This window comes from Catharus ustulatus, chromosome 3 (assembly GCF_009819885.2).
Source record: "Catharus ustulatus isolate bCatUst1 chromosome 3, bCatUst1.pri.v2, whole genome shotgun sequence".
Taxonomy (NCBI): Eukaryota; Metazoa; Chordata; class Aves; order Passeriformes; family Turdidae; genus Catharus; species Catharus ustulatus.
The window spans coordinates 112,316,914-112,342,484 of record NC_046223.1 but is presented as its reverse complement, the minus strand read 5'-3'; the positions used below and the strand labels follow the sequence as shown (position 1 = coordinate 112,342,484).

General features: G+C 37.4%; 1 protein-coding gene across 5 annotated transcripts in view; it reads left to right on the top strand.

The window, feature by feature from the left end:
- The window catches only part of ATAD2B (ATPase family AAA domain containing 2B), a 73,949-nt gene extending 50,161 nt beyond the window's left edge, over window positions 1-23,788 (top strand). For 2 of the 5 annotated variants that reach the window (XM_033055498.2, XM_033055497.2), the window contains exons 23-28: window positions 58-180; window positions 4,316-4,453; window positions 15,317-16,012; window positions 17,583-17,710; window positions 18,837-18,965; window positions 20,311-23,786. In XM_033055498.2, the coding sequence (XP_032911389.1) occupies window positions 58-180; window positions 4,316-4,453; window positions 15,317-16,012; window positions 17,583-17,710; window positions 18,837-18,965; window positions 20,311-20,352 (1,256 nt within the window). In that variant the 3' untranslated portion in view covers window positions 20,353-23,786. Of the gene's footprint in view, window positions 1-57; window positions 181-4,315; window positions 4,454-15,316; window positions 16,013-17,582; window positions 17,711-18,836 lie in introns of all 5 variants that reach the window. The other 3 variants (XM_033055495.2, XM_033055494.2, XM_033055499.2) reach the window with 2 other exon arrangements.
- The last annotated feature ends 1,783 nt before the right edge of the window (window positions 23,789-25,571 follow it).

The following is a 25,571-nucleotide window of genomic DNA, read 5'->3' as shown; positions in this document are numbered from 1 at the left end:
ATAGAAATGCTAAGAAATTTTTGTAATTGTGATAAATTGTGCTGTCCTATTTTCTAGATAAAATAATTAGACATAGAGCATGCACTTTGAAGGACACTGCTCATGCTATCATTGCTGCTGAATTGGATCCAGAATTTAATAAGATGTGTGAAGAAATCAAGGAAGCAAGAAGAAAAAGAGGTATGTTTAACTTCAGTTATCATAACACAACACATACATATATAGAGGCCCTCTATATATAAATAGGAATGGGCTCATGTTCACAAGCCCTGGACTTTGTTGGGGGCTTCAAACACCCCAGTATATATTGAAGGGACAACAGAGAGGGCAGAAGAGATTCAGGTGGTTTTTAGAATGGGCAGAGGACAAATTCTTTCTCCAAGTCATAGAAGAGCCACCAAGAAGAGATGCTGTGCTGGACTTTGTTCTCACCAACAAGGAGGGACTGCTGGGGATTGTGACCCTCCAGAGCAGCTGGGCTGCACTGACCATGAAGTGGAAGGGTTTGAGATCCTATGGGCAGCAAGAAGGATGCACAGCCAAGTTCAGTACCTTGGGCTTCAGGAGAGTAGACTTCAAGGGATCTACTTGGTAGAGTCCCATGGAATAAAGCCCTGAAGGGAAGAGGGGCCCAGGACAGCTGGTTAATACTCAAGGATTGCTTCCTCCAGTCTCAGGAGTGATGTTTCCCAACAAAGAGAAAGTTAGGTGAACACATCAGGAGACCTGTGTGGGTAAACAAGTTGACTGTGGATAAACTTAAACACAAAAGAGAGACCTTTAGAGACTGGGAAAACTACAGAGAAATTGAGCAACCAGGGATCAGGTTAGGAAATCTAAAGCACTGAGAGAATTCAACCTGGCCAGGGACAAAGGCAACAAGAAAAGCTTCTGTATACATATATGGGATAGAATTTACAGGTCTCCATACAAAAAATTGAATTTAGTATGAAATAAAGAATGCATGTCAGATTCAGACAGTGCAGGTTAAAAGTTGACTGAGCTTGAAACCTCTCTACTTTTTCCTATTTTGTGAGCTGACCTGGTAAGACACATGAATCCTTTCCAGAAAAAGGAGGCATTGCCTGCTACTACAGACAGTACCATAGAATCTGGTGAACAGTAAATGTTAGGGTTGCTGTACTAACTTCTCATGTGAATGTGGTGGAACCAGAGCTGTGTTCTGAAAGTGATATGTAATATGTATAACTGTAGTATGGTATAATAAGAATTATGGTAAGGGAGAACAGCCTTTAAATCACTGGATTTTTAGTTGACCCTGGCATGTGTACAAGTGTAGTTTTGGAGATAATGTATTGATTTTTTTTTTTATTAAGAAACAACCCTTCCAAGTCTGTGTACAGCTTCTAAAGTGACCAGGGAAAGTTATCCAAAGTCCAAACATATTCCTAGTGTGGCAACTGTGCTGTGTTTATATAAAAAGAGTCTACCTCCATGGAAAAGTTTAAAAGTTTTGAAAGTTGAGAAAGGTTGAAAATCACTGAACTCTAACATTGGAACAAAATTTCATGCTGATTTAGGGATTAGTGATTTCAATAATTCCAGCTTTACCTTGGCAAGTTGTTTCCTGCTTTGGTATAAAGCTCCATTATTTGATTGCTAGGTTGAATTGGCTGGTCTTACCTTTCAACTACTGATTCTTGAAATAGTTCTGTTGGTAGATTGAAGACCCTTTATTAATAAATTTCTTTGAACTATGCAAGTATCTATAGGCTTTCTCTTCTTCAGGTTAAAACAGATACAATTCTTTGTATTTTCCTATTCAGTCATGCGTATTTTTGTCTAATTTTGTGCAAGCTTCCAATGTATGTCTTGAATTGTGGATAAATGAACCAATTGTGATTCACCGTGGCTGTAAAACAGAGCTAATATAATGCCTTCATTTCTCCTCTGTACTTTTCTATTAGAACTACAAGAATATTCACAATTCTAGCTGAAAGTATCATGCTGTGAGCTGTGCTCAGTTAATTATCCAAGTCCCCATGACTGTTAAAGGTTATTGCTTCCGAGGTTAAAGTGAATGTTTGTAAGGGCTCTTTGTTACAGAGAATGACTCTATGGCTTGTAGTTCTTTCTTGCAAGTTTGCAAGAACTGGAATGCTGCCCTCCTTTTTGTGGCAGTGGCCCAGTAATAGATATTTCTGGGGACAAAGCCTGCAGACTGTGTTGAAAGAAGGGCAGCGTCTTAAGTCGTAATTAAGGCTGATGGTATCATGCAATGGACTTGTTATATCAGAAAAAGCAGGTACCATTGGTGTGAGATGCTGGTAAGAGGGCCTTCAGGTACAGGTACATGATGAGCAGCACCACTTTGTGGGACAGAACAACTCTCAGACAGGAATGGGCAGGATTCAAAGTGGATTCAGTACATTGGCATGGCAGCTGTTACAGTGCCACAGGTACCTGCAGGTGACACTTGAAGATGCTTGTGCTTCTGGACCACACTTGGTGGTTTCAGTGACAACTGAGCTTTGGAGTTGGTCCTGCTGTAGAATGTGCAAGGCTGAGATCACTGACTGGGTTAGCAAGGAATGCTTACCAAAGCACATTCAAAACACTCAGAATGCATGGGAGAAACTGTGTTAGATTAACTGTTTATGGACAGAGGAAATGTATCAAGCTCTTGAGGTCTGAGGAAGCTTCATGCTGCAAGGCAAGCACAAGGGATCAGGAGCTGGGTCAAAGATTGTGATGGTGCAGGACACCTGGATGGTAACACTTCAGGAGTGTATTCTTGGCACTGGTCATTGTAATGGATGGAAGGGATGTGAATGCTGATCAGTTCTGCCATTATTCTCATTTTGCTCTAAGGGACACCCTCAGCAAGACAGCAGATGAGGACAATCACAGTGCATCTGCTTGTCTAGACTTTGACATGTACCCTGTTTCAGAGCAGTTTCAGCAAGGCATGAAAAAAGCTAAAAAGCTCCATATCAATTTTCTTCACAATTTTGTTAGCAAGTTACTTAGCATCTTATGTAGTTGTAAAATGCAAGGTATTTTCTGCATGGCTTTTTTCCCCACAGCTTTCCTGGTGATTTTGGAACTGTGGTTATGGTGGGGCTTTTTTGTTGTTGGTCGGTTTCTGTTTGTTTGTTTTGTAGGTTTTGTTTGTTTTTTATTTATTTTGTTTTTTTTTTTTTTTCCACATATCTTCGAGTTTTACTTAGTACTCTTAACTGGTGACCAGTCTCAAAAGTACTGCACATAAAGTGTACAATAAAATCAGTATGTAGAAAGTCAAACTAGAATTTCTTGTTCCTCTGTTACTGAAATGAGGTGCTGTTGTGGAAAGATGTTAAACCTAAGGACAGCAAGTTTTAAGTTGGTAAATTAAGAACTGTATATCCTAGATTATTGAAATTTGCAACCACTTGTGGACACAAGCAAATAAAAAGGTAGAAGTGATAGTTGTTTTGAATAATGAAATTGATTTGATATGCAGTTTAAATTTTTTTATAATAGTACCTTGAAACCTATGCTGTAATTATTAATTGTGAGATGAGAGATTCTGTGTGAGCCTTTTAATTTCTGCATCCATCAGTTTTGGAGCTTCTTGTCAGCTCTTGATCACTTGGTCCTGGTATAACATGGTATAGCATTTTGAAGACCATTTTAGTGGATGAAATTCTAGGAAATTCTAGTTCACAAACACAAAACTTCAAATAGTCATTTATGTCTTTAAATTGTGCTTAACCAATATGAAAGTTTGCTTTTTTTAGAATTTAATTAAAAAACCAATGAAGCAGTAGAAGCTGTAAGATGAAGTTATGTTACAGGAAGCAAACCACACTTTTTGTTAAAAGCAGAATTGCATTTTCTTAATTTAAGAGCTTATATTGACTCTGAAATTGATCCATTTTACATAACAGAGATCACAGTGACAACACAAGGTTCTTATTCAGATACTCTTGATATGGCATACAATGCCATTATGAATTGCCACTTATTTTAAAACTATCTGTTTAAAATAAGGGAAAGATTGAAATGGTCAGTAAGAATTGACTTGTAGAGGAAATATGAATAGAAGGGTCAATCTTTGGGGACCTAAAGTTTGTGAGAGACAGTCACATTTTTCTAATCCATCAGAGCTGACAGTTTAAGACCACGCAATGGGTAAGTTGTTTTGTCAGCAGAAACCAAATATTATTTATTGAAATCTTTATTTTGAATGTCCAGCTAAATATTAATGGCTGTATTCTGTTGCAGTATGGTGTTGCAAGTTTCTTCTTTGATTCAGTAGATTCCTTCAGCTTGGTTTATTTAAATAGGTATGGTTGTCTTTTGCCTGCAGGCTTATCTGTGCCAGCAGAACAGGTAAACCCTCATGGTTCCACTGTACGGAAAACAGAAGCCAGAGTTGAAGAGGCATTTCGGAGCAAACAAAAGCCCACCATGGCCGTGTGGCCCAACTCCACAAACAAATGTGCTTGTAAGTACCTTGGGTGATAACTGTGCAAAATCAGAGGTCCTTTCAATGGCAGACATTTGAAATGTGTCTGTACGCTGCATCTGATTATTTCCAGAAGTAATTTTAGGCATGAAACACATGGAACTAAGAAATACTCCTTGTAGATGTACATAAAATCTCTGCTCAGGAAGTTGTAAAGAAGCAGGATTTCTGGTTTTGTGATAAAGAATAATTGTTTGTCTAATGCAGTATTGAATATTTTCCATTTTTCATTGTAAAAGACTGTTTTCAGTATAAGACAACTCATATCCAATAAGAACACTTTCCAGTGGTTTGAGTTTTCAGGTTTGTTTACTCTGTGTATTAGCAGGTAAATACCTCTACACTGCTTAATACTCTCTCACCTGCACTACATTGAATTCCTGCCTTCAATACATTCAGCATCGTGCTGAAAGCTAGAAAAGAGATTGCAAGTTTAACTGTATTTTCCTTTATGGCCATGGTTTTCACCAGTCAGTAACCATTACTGGAGGATGTTAAGATACACTTCCTGGAGCCTACTGAATGAATCCAGTTAAGTGATCAAAATCTCTAGGCTTGTGAGGTGTGATTGGGTAATCAGAGGCACTGCTAATTATTTTCAAGACATAAGTTGATTAGAACAGGTAAATACATAGCAGATACTTTCAGTATAAAGAGAATAAAGACTATGAGAGAGAGTGAGTAGAGGGGATATACTGGTAGTTGCACCTGGCTTTTCTGCTGAAGATATTGAGTCCATTATTAATATATTATTAATAGCATTATCAGTTATTGCTGATTGATGGCAAACTGATTGAAGCAGACAAATTTTCATTTTGGTCTTTGTGCTCTCTTTCTTTGTGCTTTTCCTTGGTGAGAAATCTTTTTCTAGGCATGGCGATAACTGCCCAGAGATGAACATTGTTTATATGTGAATGATAGTGTTGATGTCAAATGGTTTAATTAATTAGAGGTGTATGATTTTATTTCCCGAAGCTGTAATTTCTTCCATTAAAGGAATTAAAGTCAATAGTACAGAATTATGGTTAGGATAAATTGTTATATAATAAATTGATGATGTGGATCCAAGCTGTTCTTTATTCATTTGGCAGCTTGTGCAAAACAGAGAGTGTAGGGAAGGGATTCCCAATTAATTTTTTTAAATTTCCTGTGAAGTCCTGGATGGAAATTCTCCCTCTGGCTGCTCTGCAGAGCACTTTGCTGGCTGTGCATGCTGAGCAGCAGACGTTGGGGTTTATAGACCTCCAAGCTGGACATCCCTTGGGAAGGGGAGAGCAGCCCTTGCTGCTGACTCGCATCCAAAGCAGCTCCGGTGCCTCTCTCGCTTCCCCTCTGTTGTGGAGGCAGCAGCAGTTGTTTGAAAACTCAAGCCATCAGCTGCAGGAAATTGCCAGTGTCTCTGTGTAAACAACAAAGTTACTGTTAAGGCACTGATCCTGTTGGTATTTTCATGATCTAGCTTGGAAGGCAAGGAAATTTGAGGCTTAGTGGTGTTTGGGTCTACAATCAAATGAAAATCTGCCTTTTAAGGCTGAGTCTGGGAAAGGTAACTAGTCCAGGAGGGATGCATCTAGTAATCAAGAGAGAAAACCAGGAATTGATGAGCAATCAGAAATCTGCAGAAAAGATTCAAGTAGTACATGAGCATTCTTGAGGATTGATGTGGTCAGTTCAGCAGAGACTAGAAATGAGGAAGAGAAACGCTCTTAAAAGGGTATTTGGAGGATTAACTAGAGAAGGGTGAGAGCAGAATTGAGCCAGATTGTGGGGAGCTCAAATAGCAGAAGATGAAACTGTGGATTGTGATTGTTTAAATGGAAGAAGTAACTTTGGAGAAGGGATTTTGGAAGAGGGATTATTTTAGAGGAAGAGTGGAATTTTTTTATGGTCACTAAATAATATTTTTTTAGACTATAATGTATTGCATAATCAGAGTAACAAGAGAAATTGTTAAAGTATTTTAATTAAACAGGATAAAACCATACTTTTCAATAATTCTGAAAATAATTGCATGTTTTCTGCTGTTTGAAGTTGAATTAATGTTTTCCCTTAGCAGAATCTAAGGAAAGAATCATCAATCATAACATTATTTTTCTGATCGGTTATTACTATTTTTTAGGAATTTTGTTTTACAGTATTTTAGAAAAGAGCTGCAAAAAGGTTAATTCAGATGACAAAGCTGAGAACTCTAAAATTATTGTCAAATATCTTGTCTAAAAACAAAGAGGATAGTGCAGCAGCCTTGCCAAATTTAGGGTCCGGCTCAGGGCTATTACAGTACAGAGTTGGATTTTTATGTGTTGGTTTGTTTTCTGAGGTCATATATTTTGTATAAAACTTTATTTAGTTTTTAGTTACCTATTATTTTGTGATTAATTTAATCTTTCTGATGTATTTTAGATACTTTGTTAATTTGATTAGACCAGATGGGCTGTTGGAAATGTGGTGCATTAGTCATTTTTCTGTTTGAAGGCATGGTGATACACATTCCTGAGTTACATTTCATCTGCAGCTCCCATTTCCCATGCTGAAGGTACAGCTGTGTGGATTGTGACCTACAGTACAGATGAATTTTAAAAGTATTGAATTACTAGAAGTTGCTGAAAATCTATTTGGGGAAGTTCTGCCACAATTTAAAATATTCCCATTATCGACTGTGTATTTTGAGAAAAGTACAAGTATTCTGGTGGGAACTTGGAATGGGACAGATGTCAGAAGTCTGATATAAATAGTTTTATGATTATAGAATTGCAGAATTACAGTGGTTGGAGGGAACCTCTGGAGATGTTCTAGTCTAGCTCCCCTCAGAGCTGGTTGCTCAAGGCTTTGTCAAATTGTGTTTTGAACACCTCCAAGAATGGGGGCTCTGTGTCGTGCCTGGGGAACCTCTTCTAGTGCTTGGATACAAACAATAAATTCTTTTTTCTTTATTTTGAGTGTCCTGTATTTCAGTCTGCCCATTGCCTCTTGCCACTGGGCACTGCTGAGAAGAGCCTTATTTTGCCTTTGTATGGAGCTGTGTGGAAAAGGGAGCTCCCAGCAGTGTGCAGTTTGGTGTGTTTGCTAAATTAAGTGGTTTAAATTCAAGTTATCTCAGAAAGCATTAGCATCTCTGTAATCATTGTGGTCCTGTATAATAAAACTGTATCCAGCTTCTCGGATTTGCCAGTAGATGGGGCATGGTGCATACTATTTTACTGTCTTGCACTTACTTCCTTTAGTGTTACATATAAATAAACTCTATGGGGAAGATTTGGCTTTGCATTCTTATCTTTTTTTTGCAGCATTTAATGATAATATATTGTAGTGATAGACTGCAGATTTTATGTTTTCTTCATAGAGAAGATGTTTTTTATGCTGTATGATAAATAGCATAGCTGTGAAAATGGCATTTGGAGCAAATAAAGAAAATTTAAATCCTTTGTGTTATGCAAACTATTAAAAATATAAGTTTTATATGAAAGTCATTTTATGAAATATGAAGTAAACACACTGCTAACTTTTCCCAGTAATTTAAGTGATTAGTGGTCTCTCTAGAACACACTGTGGGGATACCAAGCTAGGATCTAATAAACTATGGCAGAAAACATTGTTTTTAAATAAGTAATATTTTCTTTGCCTTTTCCTGTTGGTTTTTTTGGTTGGTTGGTCTTTGGTTTGCTCTTTTTCACCCCCAAATGGTGATCTTTGCTGTCCTATGGAACACTTTGTTACTGCTTTATCATGGAAAAGCTTTTGTTTTGTCTGGAGTACTTTTTAAAAAAAAGATTTTTAGAAAGAAAAGGTCTTTCATTCACAGTCTTTCTCAGAAACGGTTTTATTTTCTTTAGTCTTTGTCCGATTTTCATCTGTTTAGTGTCTCTTCTTTGACCTTGCTGTTACAGTGATGTCAGTGATTGCTGTACTTTAGGCTTCTGGGACTGCAGCACACCTTATCAAAGGACATGGCAGACCAGATGCCATATGGTTTTGATCATTTGAACTATTTTCTCCTTTTGATCTGGTTCTGGGTTTGTGTTCAAAAATTGGATATTGGCAAATTGACAGTCATTCAGAGGCTAACATGAAAATCCTAGTAGCTGCTGTTCTTGACACTTACCCTGTATTTGCTACTGTTTAGTTTTTCCTCCTGCTTTCCAGATTTGACTTGGATTAATTCTCACTTGAAATAGAGGCAAGTGTGGTTACTTAATAAGCACCATTAAAAAAGGTTTTCTGGAATGTGATAGATAGATATATATATGTTCTGGAATATCTTTACTCAGAGCTGGGACAACTGTCTCTTTTTGTCATTTTGTTCTGGGTAGTGTAGGAGTTGGCATTCTGGGTGGGGGTGGTTTGATCTCTTGTGCATGATGCTGCCTTCAACCAGATGCTTTAAAAGAAGGTTGCAAACATTTGAGAATTTTTTTTTTTTTTTCATGCTTGATTTTGAAGGAAATACCAAGGTAACTGATGATTCCAGGTTGGTTAACAGTTCTTTTAAACCCCATAGACTTTTAAATTCTTCTAATTTAAAATGCAATTTAGTGAATTTGTGGGAGTTCTAATAAATCTTGACTACCTATTCTTTTTGGGGATTCCATCAAACTTTTGAACTCAGTGATATCTAGTGACAAAGAAATTTTCTTTCATCACTATTAAATCCTTGCCTATTGAATTAATCAAGTGTCTTTTTTCTCTGACAGAGGGTTGAGTGGGTTCTACAATTTACCTGATCAGTGACTTTTTTATATTCTCTTGTTCTCTTTATAACTCAGTAATGCAAGATGGCTCAGCCTCTTAAGGTTTCCTTGAAAGCATTATCATCACCTTTCTTATAAACATGATAAAAAGATCTTCTGAAGTAGTTTGGCTTTTTTTTCTGCTCTAAATGGTATGCACAAGTGATGTAATAAAAACAGTTTCCAGACCAGATAGATCCCTTTCTTCATCCCTTTTGAAAACTGTGGCAATGTTTGCTTTAAATTGTTTTAAGACTTGATGTTTCTGTCTGCAGAAGTAGTGGATTTTCTTGGGATTATTATCCATTTATTAACTTCAGATTTTGCCTCCTTGACAGAGAAACCACTCAGCAGCCATGATTCTTTATTGTGTTTTTCCATGGCTCTCTTGCAGCAGGAAGGTGTTATTCAGTAGTCCTAAAGAGCCAGCTGAGAGTACTAAGGATGTATCTAGCTGCAATAGTTGCTATTGGACAGAACTAATCAGCAGAGGGGAAGTAAGCAGATCTATAGAGGTGGGAAGTCTAAAAATTATCTCCACAGATGATATTAATCTGATTGTCTTTTCTCTTTTGACTTCATTTGCCTCTTTAATTTTCCAGCGTGACTGTCTTGCTATGTATTTTATTAACATAATTACTCTGGTTTCGTGTCAATTATATTTTTATCTTGGTTTCCCAAGAAAATCATACCTGTGCTCTCTGTCCATCTCTGCTCCTCTAATAACTTCTGAATCATTTAGCAGAGTTCAGGCAGATTTGATGGGAGTTGAGAGCTGAAAGATTAGATTCCTGCAGATTTTGTGAAAATTGGTAACTGGACAAATGCACGTCTACTGCACAAAAAGGAGATAGATTGAAAATGGTGATTGAGCAGGTAAAACATGGCATGGCATGCACACCTCAGAGGGAGTCTGTCCTGTGCCTTGTTCAGTTGAGATGGGGAGGAACAGGAGACACTGGGATAGTTCCATGAGAAATACTGGCAAGAGCTTGAGAGGAGAGTATTATTGGGGATGATGGGGGAAAGCAGTTGACTGGGGAAGAAAATACTGGGAATGCTGCAGCCAGGATTGGTTTTGTACCTATTTCAACTCCTCCTTATGAAACTTCACTCCTCCTTGCTGAGTAGAAATGCCCAGGTTCTTCAAGTATTTGTGTACAAAGCTGTTATATGAGGTGATAAACGTCATAAATATGTGAAGTTGTTATGTGCAGTTCTTTTTATATATTTGTCAGTTCTGTGCCTTGAATTCCCTCAGTCTAGGTGAAGAAAATGACATCTTTTAGGGATTATTTCCACAGTCACTTTAGGCTGGTCAAACTGCAGGTCACTACTAAAGAGGCTGTCTTGCCTTGTCCATTGGTGGTGTATTCCCATCATGTTCCCTGTGCCAGCACTGTCATTCATGAGTTGGAAAACTAACCCAGAAAAAAACCCCAACAGCCTAATGTTTCAGATGGATTTAGTTCCCTTATCTGTTTTACTGCAGGAACAGTAGTGCCGGCACAAATGAGGCAGTGGAAATGCTATAGCTGGCTTTGGAGGGAGAAATGGCTTTGTTAGGGGAAGCTGGCACCTCACTTTGCTTTTTAAGCCATTGTGGAACTGTGATCTGTTCTTTCTTGCTGCTTATCTCTGACTGCAGTTTGGAACTTTGTGAGTAGAAACTCCAGAGACTTTCAAGTGGACTATTTAGTGCCTCTTGGTAAGGAATGTGGAGCTACTGGAAGCAGCTAAATTACTGTGGCAGGTACATAGATATCCTGGATGCTGTATAAGAGAGCGTAAGTTGCTGGCTATAAGTGATTTCTCAAGGCTTTGAGTTACTTTTCACATAAGACATCAGAGAGGTGTTGAGGGTTTGATCATGGAAGGAAAACTTAAAACACGTGAATTGCTTTAAGTGGTTCTTGATAGTGCAGACTAAAAATCTAGATCCATGGTGATCTTGGCTTGCCGTGAAAGTCTTCTTTGGGTTTTAATCCCCAGGAATTCTTCATGAAATACAGTAACAACAGAGAATTTACTTTTTGATGGATGTCAGTTTTATCATTTACTGACAGAGGATTCACATAGTCTGATGGGTTTTAAGCAGTGTGGAAGCATGGGAGGGTTTTTCTGCAGCATAAAGTGAACTTGTTAGCCTTGAATACTGTGCTGCACTCACGGTACTGAAGTAGTCAAACTACAGAAATTTCAAGAGAAGGATCTCTGCTGCATCTTATTAGGGTTCTTCCACATTAAGGGAAGCAGACTTGCTTGTTAAGAATTGACAGTCTTTGAATCATTTAATTATGTCTGCTTTCCTTTCTACTGTTAATTTTATTTGTCTGTGGTCTACAGTTCTGTCACTGTACTGCTGGATTTGGGGGACAGGAACAGTGCATACCTCAGCTCCAAAGCTTCTGTACCATTCACCCATTTTTTTTTTGAGATCTCTTTTCCCGAAACACAAAGGTCATGGTTACCTCTAGGTCTTGCAGAAATGCTTTGGGAAAGTGGAAAGAATTTGGTTCATACTGTTTAGGATGTTTCTACGGGTTTTTTTACTATCACTGTTCTTTAATAGCCAAGAACAGTGTTCTGTTCTGGACAGGGTTGGTACTTAGGTCACCAGATGATGTTGTCATTACTTAGTATATCTGACTGGAGAATCTCCAAGCAGCACCTGTCAGTGGGCAAGAATTCAGAACTTCTGAAAGTGTGTTACAGGTTTCATTTTACTTAACTTCGTCTCGATAACTAGTTTTTCTGAAGTCAGGACAGTACAAAATTCCTTTTTAGTCATGCCTAGGCGAAATGCTCTCTGCCTTGTTTATGGGTCTTTCAGATGACTCTGAAAATGCAAATGTAAAGTTATAGTCAGTGATTAATTGCATTGTATTACATAGCACTTTAAGAAAATGCTGTCTGCATAGATTGTGCATCTTGGGGAAAAAAAGAGCAGGGGAAGTTTAGTTTTGATACCAACTTCATGTGAAACTGAGTGATAGGTGTGACTTCTCAGACAGATATTTATTGTTATTAAAAATGCTTATTAGTTATTTGCAAAAAAGCAAACCAGACAGAAGCTAGAATTTAAATTAAGATCTCTTTGGCAAATCTGTAGAGGTTATGTGAAGATTACAGAGTGAATAGTTGGCCAATTTAGAAGGCAAGTGAATGTATTCATGTGTGAATAATTGCTGTTATAATAGTTTGAGTTAGAGAAACTCAGTTTTATAAAGGAGGATTCTTCTGACAATAGTATTTCCACTGCCTCTGGCACAAATCCTGCCAAAAGACTGAGTATCAGTGGGGAGATTTCTGATGAGTAGTTTTAAAAGGAGTAATTGAAAAGGTGTTAAGGCATTGAGTTGCAATTGTATGCACTGTGTTCATTTTTTAAACAAAGTTCACACAAATTTTTTCTTCTGTAAATAACTGTCCCATTCTGTTGCCTACAGGAAGCTGGTAGTGTATCATGACTCATACTGACTAGAAAATAAAAAGTTTGGCATTCTGCTCTTGATAGTTTACAGTCTTCTAAAATACATTAAGGTAGTGAAGATGGGATTCCAGGTTAAATTTATTTTTTAGCAACAATCTGTTAACCCACTAGGTCTCCCCACTGACCCTTTGCATCAGTTTTGCATCAGTTTTACCCTGTGGTAGCTCCTTCATCCTTTTGAAGTCATAATCAACTGTTAAGTAGGATTCAGTTTCCTGCCTGTTTATTTCCAGTAAATATAAAGGGGACCAATACAGGTGATGAAATCTGGTGTCAGTGTCTATAATTTGTCAGATCATTCTCTGACCCATTAAACACTTCTCCTACTTTTACCACTCCCTTAAATTTACTGGGGGAATTAAGCAGGACAGAAAGACTGGTGGTGGGTTTTGTTTTTAAATGTATTCCTTGCCCAACTTTTCACTCATTTATGGGCTTGACTCTGTGTGAAAGAAAAATCTATGTAACAATATTTTGGTTGCTAAGGATCTGGAGCCATTATTTCCTCTCCCATCCCAAAAGACATTGCTGCCTCACTTTTTGTTGTTGCTTTGTCCTAATTAAAAACAGCAGTAAAAAAACAACATGCATAATGTTTTTTCAAAAATACTGCATGAGACACTGAGTTAGCTTGGGTTGCAGACTCTCACTTGGGAAAGACTTGAAATTTAATTGGATGGGTAATATAAGGATTAATTCCATTTTGCTTTAAAGTGATTTCTCTCACACCTAAGAATTTTAGGAATGTGCTTGTGTGTTTGGACAAATTATGGTTTCTCATCACAGGTGGAGCTCACAGTGTGGACAGAAAGGATGTACCAGTAAATATTTGAAGTACGATTCACTGATAAAAAGCATGTCAAATATACTTCACAATGTATCTGATACATGTATCTGAATTACAGCAAAGTCTGCCAAAATATCCAAAAATCAGTGCATCTTTTAAAATTTCTACTTATTTATACATTTAGGATTTACTAGATTTCCTTTGAAAGATTTCTGCTCTCCTTCTGTGTTTTATTTACCCATCTTTGGAGTTGCACTGAGGCTCAATCCATTGCCTAATTAGAAGATTATTTTATTTTTGTCTGTAAATTTACATTTCCCTTTTTAGTTTCAGATTTGTTGCATCAGTGATTAGTGAAAATCTCTTGCACAATCTAGGGAAAAAATTTATGAACTCCTAAAAAGTTATGTGAGTAGGTTGTAGTTCATCATCAATAAGAGTGACACTGACTGTGGAAGTCACTATCAAATCTTGAATATGGCTGAAGGAAGGGGATTTTTTCCCCCCCTGAAATCTTGCAGTTCCTCATAAAGATTATTTGTAACAATAAATACACCTTCCGAGTGAGACTGGTTTTATTGCAATGTGATTGTATCTTTAGATAGCTTTAAAGCTAAAAGGTGAAGATTTACTCCTAATGTAGTTGTTAAACTACCTGCTTACATGCAGCACTCATGGGGAGAAGTTCTGAAGTACAACTGTGCTTCTGAGTGGCTGTGAATTAATTCTCAGCTCTTGTACCTGCATAGCGCTTGCATCTTCAAAGCAAGATCTTTGTAACTCAGTGTGTGGTTGGCAGACACAGGTGTAGGACTTAATACCCCATAAATCAAAGCAACTTAGAAATATAAAGAACATTATGGAGGTGCTCAGCATAAGAGCTCACTTCAAAATGGAAGGAAATTTGTCAGTCTCTGGTTATTATTGGCTGTGATTTTCACTTATAGTGGTTGGCCATAACTTAAGCAATTTTGCACAAATAGTACAGTCTTTATCATTGCTTGGATTTGAACATAGAAGCTTCACTTTTTCCTGTTGTCTTCCTTGGTCTTCTGAGGTGTGTCTAGTTAGTGCTTTTGGAAGGGATGTTGACAATAGCATTAGGTTTGAATGGTCTTCTTCCTGCATTTGCTCATCAAATTACAAATGTGCCTCAAAGCCTTTAGATTGGTGCCTTAGTTGTATCTCACTGCAGATAGGTTAATAAAATAAAATGGCCTTTCTGAAAAATATAAAATGTATAATGAAATGTAAAATGAAAAATGTAATTTTCAAAGGCACAGAAAATACAACTAAGAAATAAGAAAAAGTAAAATTTCATGGAGAAATAATGAAAAAAGAATCACATGCCTGTGTTGCTTCAAGTTGAGTAGCACAATATGGCCCTCACAGCTGACTCTGCTTGAAGCAACAGGTTGGATTAGAGACTTCCTCATGTCCCTTCCAACCTGAATTATTCTATGAATCCATGGATTGCACTTTCATTTGTTTTATTGTATAATCATTTCAAAACACTGATGAGCTAAAAAGGGAAAATGAGATTAACTGTCTTTAGAGTCTGCATTACCCAAATGAGTTACCCAAATTACTACAACATTGCTTAGTTTTAATAGGAATTTCTTGTTTCCATAGTTTAGGAATTGAGCGGATGATTGAGTGTCTACTCCTTATACTTCTAAAATTCCTTGTTGCCTCTAATTTGCTTGCATTCAAATCAGCAGACGCCTTATTTTTCCTTGAAGTACCTGATTGCCTCACACAGCACCATATTTTTATATCCTGGCCTCTTTACTGAGGGGTACCTGGGCATCTAAAAGTGTTTGTGTGTTTGTTTTCAGTTCGAATAAGGAGGAAATCGAGACGGCGCTCACAGTGGGGCAAAGGCATTATTAAGAAGAGGAAAGTCAATAATTTAAAGAAAGATGAAGATGATGCAAAGTTTGCTGATGATGAAAATCATGGTGAGGACAGTAAATTGCTGGAAAATGGAGAGCTAGAGATCAGCACTGACTGCATTGAGGAGAATGGAGAGGAAACAGGAGACCTCTCTATGACAAATGATGAATCCTCTTGTGATATTATGGATATAGATGCAGAGCAGAGGCTTAACAATGGGACATCAGGAAAGGAAAACAATTTTGCATCCACAGAAGAAGAGAGCTCAAATGAATCCCTATTAATAACTGACAGTGTTACCCTAGGTGCTGTAAAGGAATTAAGGAAGGACTCTACGTTGAAAGGGGACTGTGTGAATGGAGAGACATCTGTACACAGCTCCGCAGGTGTACCTGTTCCAGCCTGTCATAATGGTAAAGTAGAATCACTTGATGCTGTTTCACCCTGTGACAACAGTGATTGGTCTAGTAACAAGCAAAAATCTTTATCTGAAGATCAGCCAAAGGAGAAAATGGAAGCTTCCAGTGAAAGTCAAGGAACTGATCTGGTGAAAGCAGAGTTACCACATTGCAGCAATAATGAGAAAACACTACAGAGCACAGACGCTGAAACTAAAGATGCTGAAGCAGATAAAGAAGGTATAGCTTGTTTTCCATGTTTCTGTCTTTATCTCAGTGTCCAAGTTAATGTGTGTATTTTTCACTGTAATATATTATGCTACAATTAGTAATATAGTAATGTTTTATTAATTACTGACTATTTATTTCAAACTCTTAGTATACTTACAGCGTTTAATTCCATATAGAAAAATTAAAAGTTCAATCTTGACTTGTATTTTATCTTAGGCAAGAAAGTGTATCTCCACACTAACACTACTCTGTTCATATTTGTCAGCTTTGTGGGAAATACTGAGGTAACATTAAAACAATAATTAAATACTTTAAATATTATAAATAGCGATAAATGTAATACGTATTTTGGTCTGTATATTCTGTCTGATTTATATTTTTATCTACATTATAGATATTGACTAGCTTTGTTAGAGACTATTATAGGAAATATAGTATCATAGAAAATGGGTAAAAGAGTATAGAAATAAAGAATATATTCCTTTAAAAACTTGCTCATAGCCAAAGTTGAAGCATTTTAATTCATAGCAAAAGGCAGATTGTTGTTTATCTGTTGGAGAAGGTATCTGGCTTTGGAGTCACAGTGAACACAATAACAGTGCAGGAGGAAGATAAGGGAAGGAGAAGGAATCCTGGTGGTGTATAAAAGAAGGGGCCATGTCCTTTGAAGACAAGAGAGATAGTTTCCTCAGGGAACAGAAATAGAAGCCTTATACATGATTGCCTTTTTAATGAGCTTTCAGAATTATCTAAAAGAATGAAATCTTTACTTCAAAAGTTAGCGCTGAAATTTACAAAGTAAATGAGCTTTAATGAGAGATCTGAATTATGAGAAGATTACTGTGTACATGTTGGCTGTGTTTGTACATACATATTTTCTCTAAGGGTGAGGAGAATAATACAAGAAAGGTTCTGGGAATATCACAAGAGCATGATGTGTTAAGAGCCTTTATGTTTCTGAATTTGGTAGGTGAGTTATGTATGCAGGGGTCCTCAGAAGAAAAGGCATTTTAAATAGTTGAGGAGAAAAATAGTGAGTAGATGTAAGGAGTGTATAAGGAGATAGGAAAATATTTTGTTCTTTGCAACAGGATTGGTCAATAGCTTGAATACAAAGGTGGAAGAAAACAAACTTGTAACAGAAGCATGAGGTTTGAAGTAGAGCAGATGCTGAAATACTGTGGTGATGAAGGCATGGGATGCTTTAGAAAGAAAAATGAAGATTTGTTTCACTTAAGCAGAACTTCAGCATTTTCCTAGTGTGTGAATTTATCTTTGAAGCTGTTTAATTTATTGTTGGATATGATAAGAAGATTCTTAGTGGAATTCAGTTTTCATTCAGAGTTGGCACTGCAGAGTTATGTTTTAAAGATTGCCAGTTTTGTGTGTGTCTTCTGAGCTGTGGGTTTGTGCACCTGTAAACATTCAGAATTCGGCAATGCTGATGAATAATGTGTGCTGCTACAATCTTGCTTGATTCAAAACAACCCAACAAACTAAACCAGCCAAATCAAACTGAAGAAATATTGGCTGCATTTTGTGGGACTGACAGTGCTGATAATTGTTTTTCAATTTACAGGTTTGTTCAAAAGTAAGAAAACGCGAAAAACTGCTGTGGAGCAAGCAAAACCCACAAGTTTGGAGCAGGTTCCAGAGGAACCTTCAGATCCCTTACCCTCTGTGGTTGTTGACCATGACAGACTAAAGGTAACAGAATTGAAAAAGTAAATGGAACTATTAACAGACTTCATGAAAAAAGCTTCCTTTCTGTGTTCTGAAGCAACATTTCCTTTAGTTTTGACTGCAGACGAGTGTTATGATGGTAGTGACCTTTGGAAATGATTTGTCGATCAGTGTTTTGTGGATGAAAAGTTAATAAAACTGCTGAATCCTTACTGTCCCATCATTACTACCATTATAATCCAGTAATGACACAGCAGTCCACTCTTAATTGCCGTTTTTGCAGGTACTCATATGTGTTAATTGGCCGTGCCAGGTACCAAGGAGCTGCTGGGTGCCTGGTAATTGGGAGTTAACTTCATCTTTTCCTGTGTAGGTATACTTGGAGAAAACTTAGTGGATTGGAAAGCAAAGGGCAATTTGTGTTGATGTTTTGGCATTATAGACTCCTAGTTAATTTTCTTTCAGTTTTTTTTAAGCAAAGTTACAACAAAATTTGATCTCTTCTGTTGTAAAAAGTAGCTTGACCTACTGTGACCTATGAAATTTAGATCCCATTTTCTGTGGAGTGAAAATGATAATCTCTTTGGAAACCATAGAATTGTTATGACAGGAGAAAAAAAAAGTCTTAAATGTCACTCTTTGCTACTATGTAAAATACTTTCACCTTTTTTATGAAAAATTTTACATGTGTTGTGTCCTCCTTCTAGCCCCTTCTCTTTTTTTGTTCCGTTTATCAACATTTGTGGAAGTACAAATGTTTTCATGTGGTGGTATTTTTTTCCCCTGCCAGTATAAGTTCTTAAAAATGTCTGCTTTAGCCATCAAATCAGTTTTTAGGGTTTGCTTTGTTACAATGACTGACCAAGATGAAATAGGATGAAGTAGCATTCCAAAAGAACAAACAGTGCCCCAGCTTTACTGAGTAAAAGAATCTTAAGACAAGAAGAAAAGTGTGGGTGTAAGCAGGGAAGTGAAAAGAGACATCAAGTCCTTTTTGTATAAACCTTGAAGCAGTGGTCTTGCTGATACCTGGGTGTGGTTCATATCCCTTTGAAGGAGGGCTTCAGAGACATTGCCTTTCTGATTTATCCTTATTTTTTAAAAATTATTCTAGAAATCCTCTTAACTTCACCTTTTGTTGTTCCAACAGAAACTGCTTGATGTGGTAGTTAAGAAAAGTGACAACCTGACTGTTGACCAACTTGAGAGATTGTATTCACTCCTCAGTCAATGCATCTACAGACATCGTAGAGACTATGACAAATCACAGCTTATAGAGGTGATGTTGTACAGCTGCTTTTATTCTTTTTCTGAATATTGTGAGATAGGCTTTTCAGAAACTGTTAATCTGTCAATTTATTGTTCTACTAGCAGGCAAAACCTTTAATAGACTTTGAAGAAGGTATCTGTAAAAAGAAAAAAGCTTAGTGTAGTAACTTAGAAACTGGTGGTTTCTAAGAATGCTTTCTGCAGAACAGGATTAAGAATTTAACCTAAAAGAAGGGAGGAAAAAGAGGAGAGAATACAGCAACATCAAAGGCACATGCTAGCAGAGTAAAATGGAGTAGCAGCAGTTTCCATGTGTGGCAAGACTTAACAGTGGATGTGAAGTGGTGGTTTCACAGGCACCCTGACCCAGTGTTGCTGCAGTTGTATTTTTTTAAACCCCCCTCTGCTCCATGCAGTTTGCAGATTCTGACTTTCATACAAGGCCTTAGAAGTGTGAACACTCTCTCTTGGTCAGTAAGTACAATCTTGGGAAGGTCAGTGCAGCATGGTGGAAGCCAGGTGTCTGCCTTGCCATCATCCTTTGTCACTGAAGTGTTTGCCCTCCAAGGCCTCCTGTACATCAGCAACAGATTGTCATTTCACCATTGGCACAGGCTGATGCCAGCTCTGGGTGTGCATTTCCTCCATCACCACTGTTCTAACTGCAGAGGGGTTTGGATCAGCTTGCTGATTCAACTGATAACCAGCCCTGCTGAGAAAAGGACAACAATTGCTACTTTCCAGTTGGATCACTGAGCACTAAATATTTCTCTCCATGAATAATTTACAGCAAAACCTGGAAAAGCCATAGTGGGAGGTTTTGTAGAGCTCCTGCAGAATACTTTTCAGACAGTTTTCATGCTATTCCCTGCCATCTTCACCTAAAAATGTGTTGAAAGTCTGTGCAAGATGTTAGGTAGATTAAAAAGGCATTTGTCCAGCAGGAGTGTGTAGAGACCAATCTTTACTTTGATTTTCCAAACTGTGCAGACATGTGATTACAGCTGGGTCACCAACAGCATAAGTATGCAGTAAGACTTGAACTCATGCAGTGTGGCACTGCAGTGCTTTCCTAATATATATTGAGCACATTAATTATATAAATGACCCTAATAAGCCTTGATTTTCTCATGGACTGTCATAGTAGAGTGCTTTTCTGCATTAATACTTCTTTAATGAGTTCCCTCTTTTATCGTATTTTGCTAGCAGATAGCAGCTAATAAACAGAAACATCTGTTTCCATACATTTATTTGTTCAGATTAAAAACAGTATCACAGTAAGTACCACTACATAAAGTAACTCTATTTCTGTCTCTCTGTATTTATGAATAGTTAATGGTCTGTGTCTCTTACAGGAGATGGAAAGAACAGTTCATGTGTTTGAAACATTCCTGTGAACTCGTCAAGATGGGTGGGTTTTTCCTCTCAAACTGCTCATGGGAGAGCAGTCCTCTGAGCCATTCAGTTTCCATTTGCACCAAGTATGTGCAGAGCCTTGGTCTTAAGTGCTCTCTCTTTCTGTTTCTGTTGAATTTGGTGCTATTGTCTCAGGTACCTGAAACCAACCAGCCTACAAGAACCAAACGGAACTTCATATAGTTGTATCTGATATAAATAAAGAATACAATGCCACAGCTTGGAGATTTTTGGTGCTACAGAAACTGTTCTCATTCCTGCTCTTGTTCACTCTACATGCATTATCTTTGGGGAAACTTCAGGCAAAGTGAAGACCAACATATACAAGAGGACTGGAAAGAGCAGATCTAAGTTGAATATTTTTAAACAGGCAACCTTTTTTATTTTTTTTCCTCCAATTTTTCTCTTCTCTGGGGTTATGGACAAAAAAAATCTGTCCTAAAGAAGGCAGTGATGCATTGTGGTAGGAATCTTGAGTAACTGGATGTACAGTAATTTGAAGATGAGGCTCTCTAGAACTGCCTTTAATGTGCCTTTTAGTCAATTGAGAAAGATAAGGCTAAGCAATTTGTTTGGATTATAGCAAATGGCAATGTTAGAAAGCTGTCTGCAGAATGAAGATCTCCAAAAGGATGAATTGTATTCTCTTCATTGGATGGCAACCAGTATTATGGTTCTATAATGCCTGTCTTACTCTACAGAACTAAACTAAGACACACTGAAAAAGCCACATACTTTACCAAAATGGTGAAATTCCTTTTTCATTGGTCTATATTTTGTTTTAGAAACAAGTTACACAGTGAAACTCTTCTGTGTTGCTAAAAATGAAGCATTTTCCCACCATGTCCTTGTTTTCCAGTGTGAGCTCTCTAAGGGGAAAGCAAGGTAAATATTGGCAGGTTTTGTTGGGAAGATCTGTGTTTGTAATATAGCTTGGACTGTGCAGTGCAGGCAAGAACACACTATAGTTGGTCAAAGTCCTGGAGCCCAACCTCATTTGAAAATAAAACTTCTCTTAGGTTTCACAAGTTGTTCTGTGCAAAGCATTGTTACTGTGGGGAGGATTGGAAGAGAGCCTTTTGAATCCATCTTTTCTAAGAGTTCTTTGGGTTGGAATTGTGTAGTTCAACACCTTTCCTTTCTGGCAACTGGAGAGAACAGTCTAGGCAGTTTTTCTGTTTTATTAGAAGCTCGGTGTTAGAACATTACCTGGGCTGGTTTATTCACACCCATGTGCAAAGTGTTCTAGAGCAGTTGGCTGCTGTTCCCATCGTGAACCATTCATTGTGACTGTCCCTACGTAGCTGCAGAAGTGTCTGTCCAGAAATATGCAACGCAGTGTGATTAGTTTTTAACCAGAGAAAACAGACTACTGCAGAGATACTGAGCTACCTCAGCTTTTTGTATTTTAGTTACCAACAGTGTTTATGGAGGACTGTAATCACGCTGCTCCCGTGTACAAACCCAGGCTTAGGGACTTGTCTCCACCTCTATGGCTCATGCCAGGGTAATGCTGCAGAGAGAGAAAACGTGGGCCTTGGGCTACTGCAGTAATCCAGTGTGCTTTGTCCATTATGGTTAAACATCAGTCTATCTTAGAGCTTTTTCTCCCCCAGATGCCACTGTTTTTCTTTGTAGGTAATGGCAGAAAAAGGTTTTAAGCATTCATGTACATCTAGTTACACCTAAATGCAACCCATGCAGAAACACTGTATTTTTTAGGTGGGAAAGTGCGATTAAAAACAACAAAAACAAGCAGAAAACACATTTTAAATGAGATTCTTTGATCTCAGATTTGATTATGGGATTTTTTTCCATGTTTCATTTAGTATTTATTAGCATCATACCTGTTTGAGATATTTATGTGTCTGGTACATTAACAGCATTTTGTATTTTGATGGAAATTGTTACAAACTTTAAGATTTGATTAAATGATATGTAGCAGATTTTTTGTAGCAAGTTTCTGATAAAAGGGTTTTTTGCAAGTCTCAGGTTCTTGCTGCAGAATTTTTTAAAAATATTTATTCCAGTTTCACTTACTCAAAGAAGTTTTTGTTCAAGTAACAGCAGCACTTGTGGAAGATAAAACTGCATTCATTTTTAAGAAGATAATAAATTTATATAAAAGAAAACAGTTGGGAATTTTAGTCACCAGTGAGTGTAAAAAGCAAGTTTAAGCTAATGCCTAGCATTAAAAAAGGTTCTAAAAGGTCAGGTTTCTAAAGGAAAATTTTTACTGTCAGTTGTTGATTGGGAAAAATCATTAAGAGGCAACTTTACTAATTGAGGAGCTGCCATGTTGTTTTAGAGAAACGTAGCTAATATCAGATGTTCTAGTGGACAGCTTACCTAAAATGATATACTCGCCTTCTTAGCCCAAATAACCACACTTCAGTTTTTGTTTTCCTTTACAGATGTCTGGTGGTTATAGAGTTAAAACAGCTGTTAATCTATCCATGTGGTCTAAACTTGTTTACTCTTTGTATGTTTTTATTTTTTTTGCCACATAGCACTGGCAAGAGTTTGTACAAATTGACCTCTCTTCCTTGTTTCTTGTTGTGAAAATTGCAAATAAACTCCTGTGTGAGTCCTTGTGCTGGACTCTATGGAATGTGGCCAGCCAGGAGGAGGAGGTTTTTTGGGGGCCTGGGGTGGGGGGGGCTGTTTTGGAGTGATAGTTGCTCTTGGGTGATGGCTCTGGAGTTAATTGTATTTGCAAGCTTGAATCTCACCTGTGATTATTTTGTTTTGTTTTGTTTTGTGTCTTCTGTATTGTTACTTGATTTCCTCATATGCCAATGTATTTATAGGAATACTGGGTTTTGTAATATCTTGTCTTCCTTTTTTTTTTTTTTAATTAAGTTGGTGAGTCAGCGCTGGTTTTACCTTCAGTCTCCTGAATGGCAGGTCCCTGCAGCTGATAGTGTTTTATTTTGTTTTTGTTTTATTTTGTAATCACAACATAAGCTTGAATTTGGGCTTGTACTTGCATCTTTTGTATCTTGTACATTGGGTTATTTAGACATTGGGGCGTCCTGTTTGGTTTCATTAACGTGTGTCTACTTTGTGGATTAAGTAGACTTCCTTCATCAGCTATGGTATATTTTGGATTCTATAGTTTTATTCAGAATTGTGTTTAAATTGATGTTTTGCATTTTGACTTCATTTTACGTTAGTTTGAAGTAAGTTATTTAATTTTTTTTGAACTTCTGGAAATTTTGAACATTTTACTGTAATTTGTAATATAACTGCTGTGAAATACTTGAATAAAGATGACAAGAAAACACAGCTTTAGCTCCTTCAAAAATGTATTTAAAAGAAATGCTGCCTCCTGGCTGAAAACAGTCTTTTCCTTACTAGTCCTTCTTGGTTTTGCAGCTCAGATGTGACACTTTGGGATCTTGCTATTTAGTTATTTTGAGCAGTTTGGTCCTACTTCTGCTTTCAGTGTTTGTTCATTAGAGAAATGGCTTCTAATTAGAGTTTTTTTTTTTTTTTTTTAAGGAAATATTCTTTCCTTTCTGTTTATTCTATTTAGCAAAGTTGTTCTTACAACTTTGGATTTGCTTTTTGTTTTGCTTTTTTATAGAAGAACTCTTGAGGTGTAGGACATAGAACACCCCTGGACATTTCCCTCTTTTCCTTTCTGTGTACCTTAAGCTGCAGGGCTCCTGGGCAGAAGAATAGTTGAGGAAGGGGGTTGTAGTAACTTAACTTTATGTCTGACTCTAATTCCACTTTTATATGCAGCTTTGAAAACACAATTAGATATGAAATTTAATAGCTGTTATATAATAATGAAGCTGATTGCTGGGAGCCTGGGCTCAGCATGGGGGGGTGTGTTTTGACCTGAATGGCCTTGCAGGTACCAGCACCACACTTGGGTTTGCAGCCTGAATAAAGGAAGTAGAGGGTGAGGTCTTGTGTCTCTCTCTGTCTTTCAGGAGTGAGAATGGCCATGATAACAGAAAATAGATCCAGGTCTGATTTCTGGCAGTGGCTGTAAAAATAACCAGTCAAAAGAGACAAAATATTTGGGAACTGACAAAAGGATTCTTGTCAAGATACTTAGTGAATTTTGAGTGGTACTTCAAAAGCATGATTTAGTAAGAAATAGTTAGGGTGGGTGTTCCTAAAGCCTTAGTAGATGCTTGTGCAACATTCATATTTGTCAAGTGTTCACTGCTTAATGCTGCTTCCTTCTGCTGCTGGTTTATGCCTTGAATGTAGTTTTGAAATCCAATTTCCCATATTTCCTTAAATTTGCAGTGCTGCACATTCTCTGTTTCCTCCTTAAGCTCTTCAGGTAATTTATTTAAATAAATTAAAAATTAAATCCTTTTATTCTGTATCTTGGGTAGGATTTGGACTTGTAATATATGGGGTTTTAAGCCAGCGCTGCATGTGAATAAATTCTGCAAACTAAATCAGTAAACTTATGAACTGATTAATGAAGCCAAACACTTCATTTTTTTTTTCCTCCTCCTTTTCTGCTTCACTTGTGGTCATGTAACTATTATGTAAAAATGAGGGATTATAAACTTTAACACTAATTAATTCAACCTCATTCCATTTCTAGGTGAGTCATTTTTTTCCAGTGTGATCATTTGCATAGGAAGTGTATTTTGGTTGAACCCACTGCCAGTAGATGGTTGTGACTACTATGAAATTCCATTTATTTTAGAATTGCATTTGAGTTATGCTATACTGAGCCTTACTTCTATATCAGGAAAACTCCTTTCCCTTTAAAATTATGTTAAGCAGCTAAGATTTGAAATGGATTCATCACTTTTAGTGGAATGTTAGTGTGAACCTGGCCATTTGCATTGAGATTGGCTGGTCTGGAATGCTGATGTGGAAGAATGCTGCTTTCAAGGCTGAGGTGCAAAAGGTGATGTGGTGTTCAAAGGCTCCTCACATCCAGTTACAGGGCTGGGGCAGGCTGGGGGCAGAGGTTGTTTAAGCTCCACATTTGGGGTGTCAGTGATGCAGACCCAGGATGTGCTGACCAACAAAGTGGGATTGGTTCTGTTTTGCTGGACTGCTCTGGTGTGCTGGGTTTGCTTCTGTCCTCCGGCACTCTGGATTTTGGCAGAGTACATGTGAGAAATGCACAAATCCCTTGGATTGGGTGGAGCTCTCACACCATTTTGTCATCCTGGTTTTGTTATGGAAATGAGAAAATCCTTTTGCATTGATT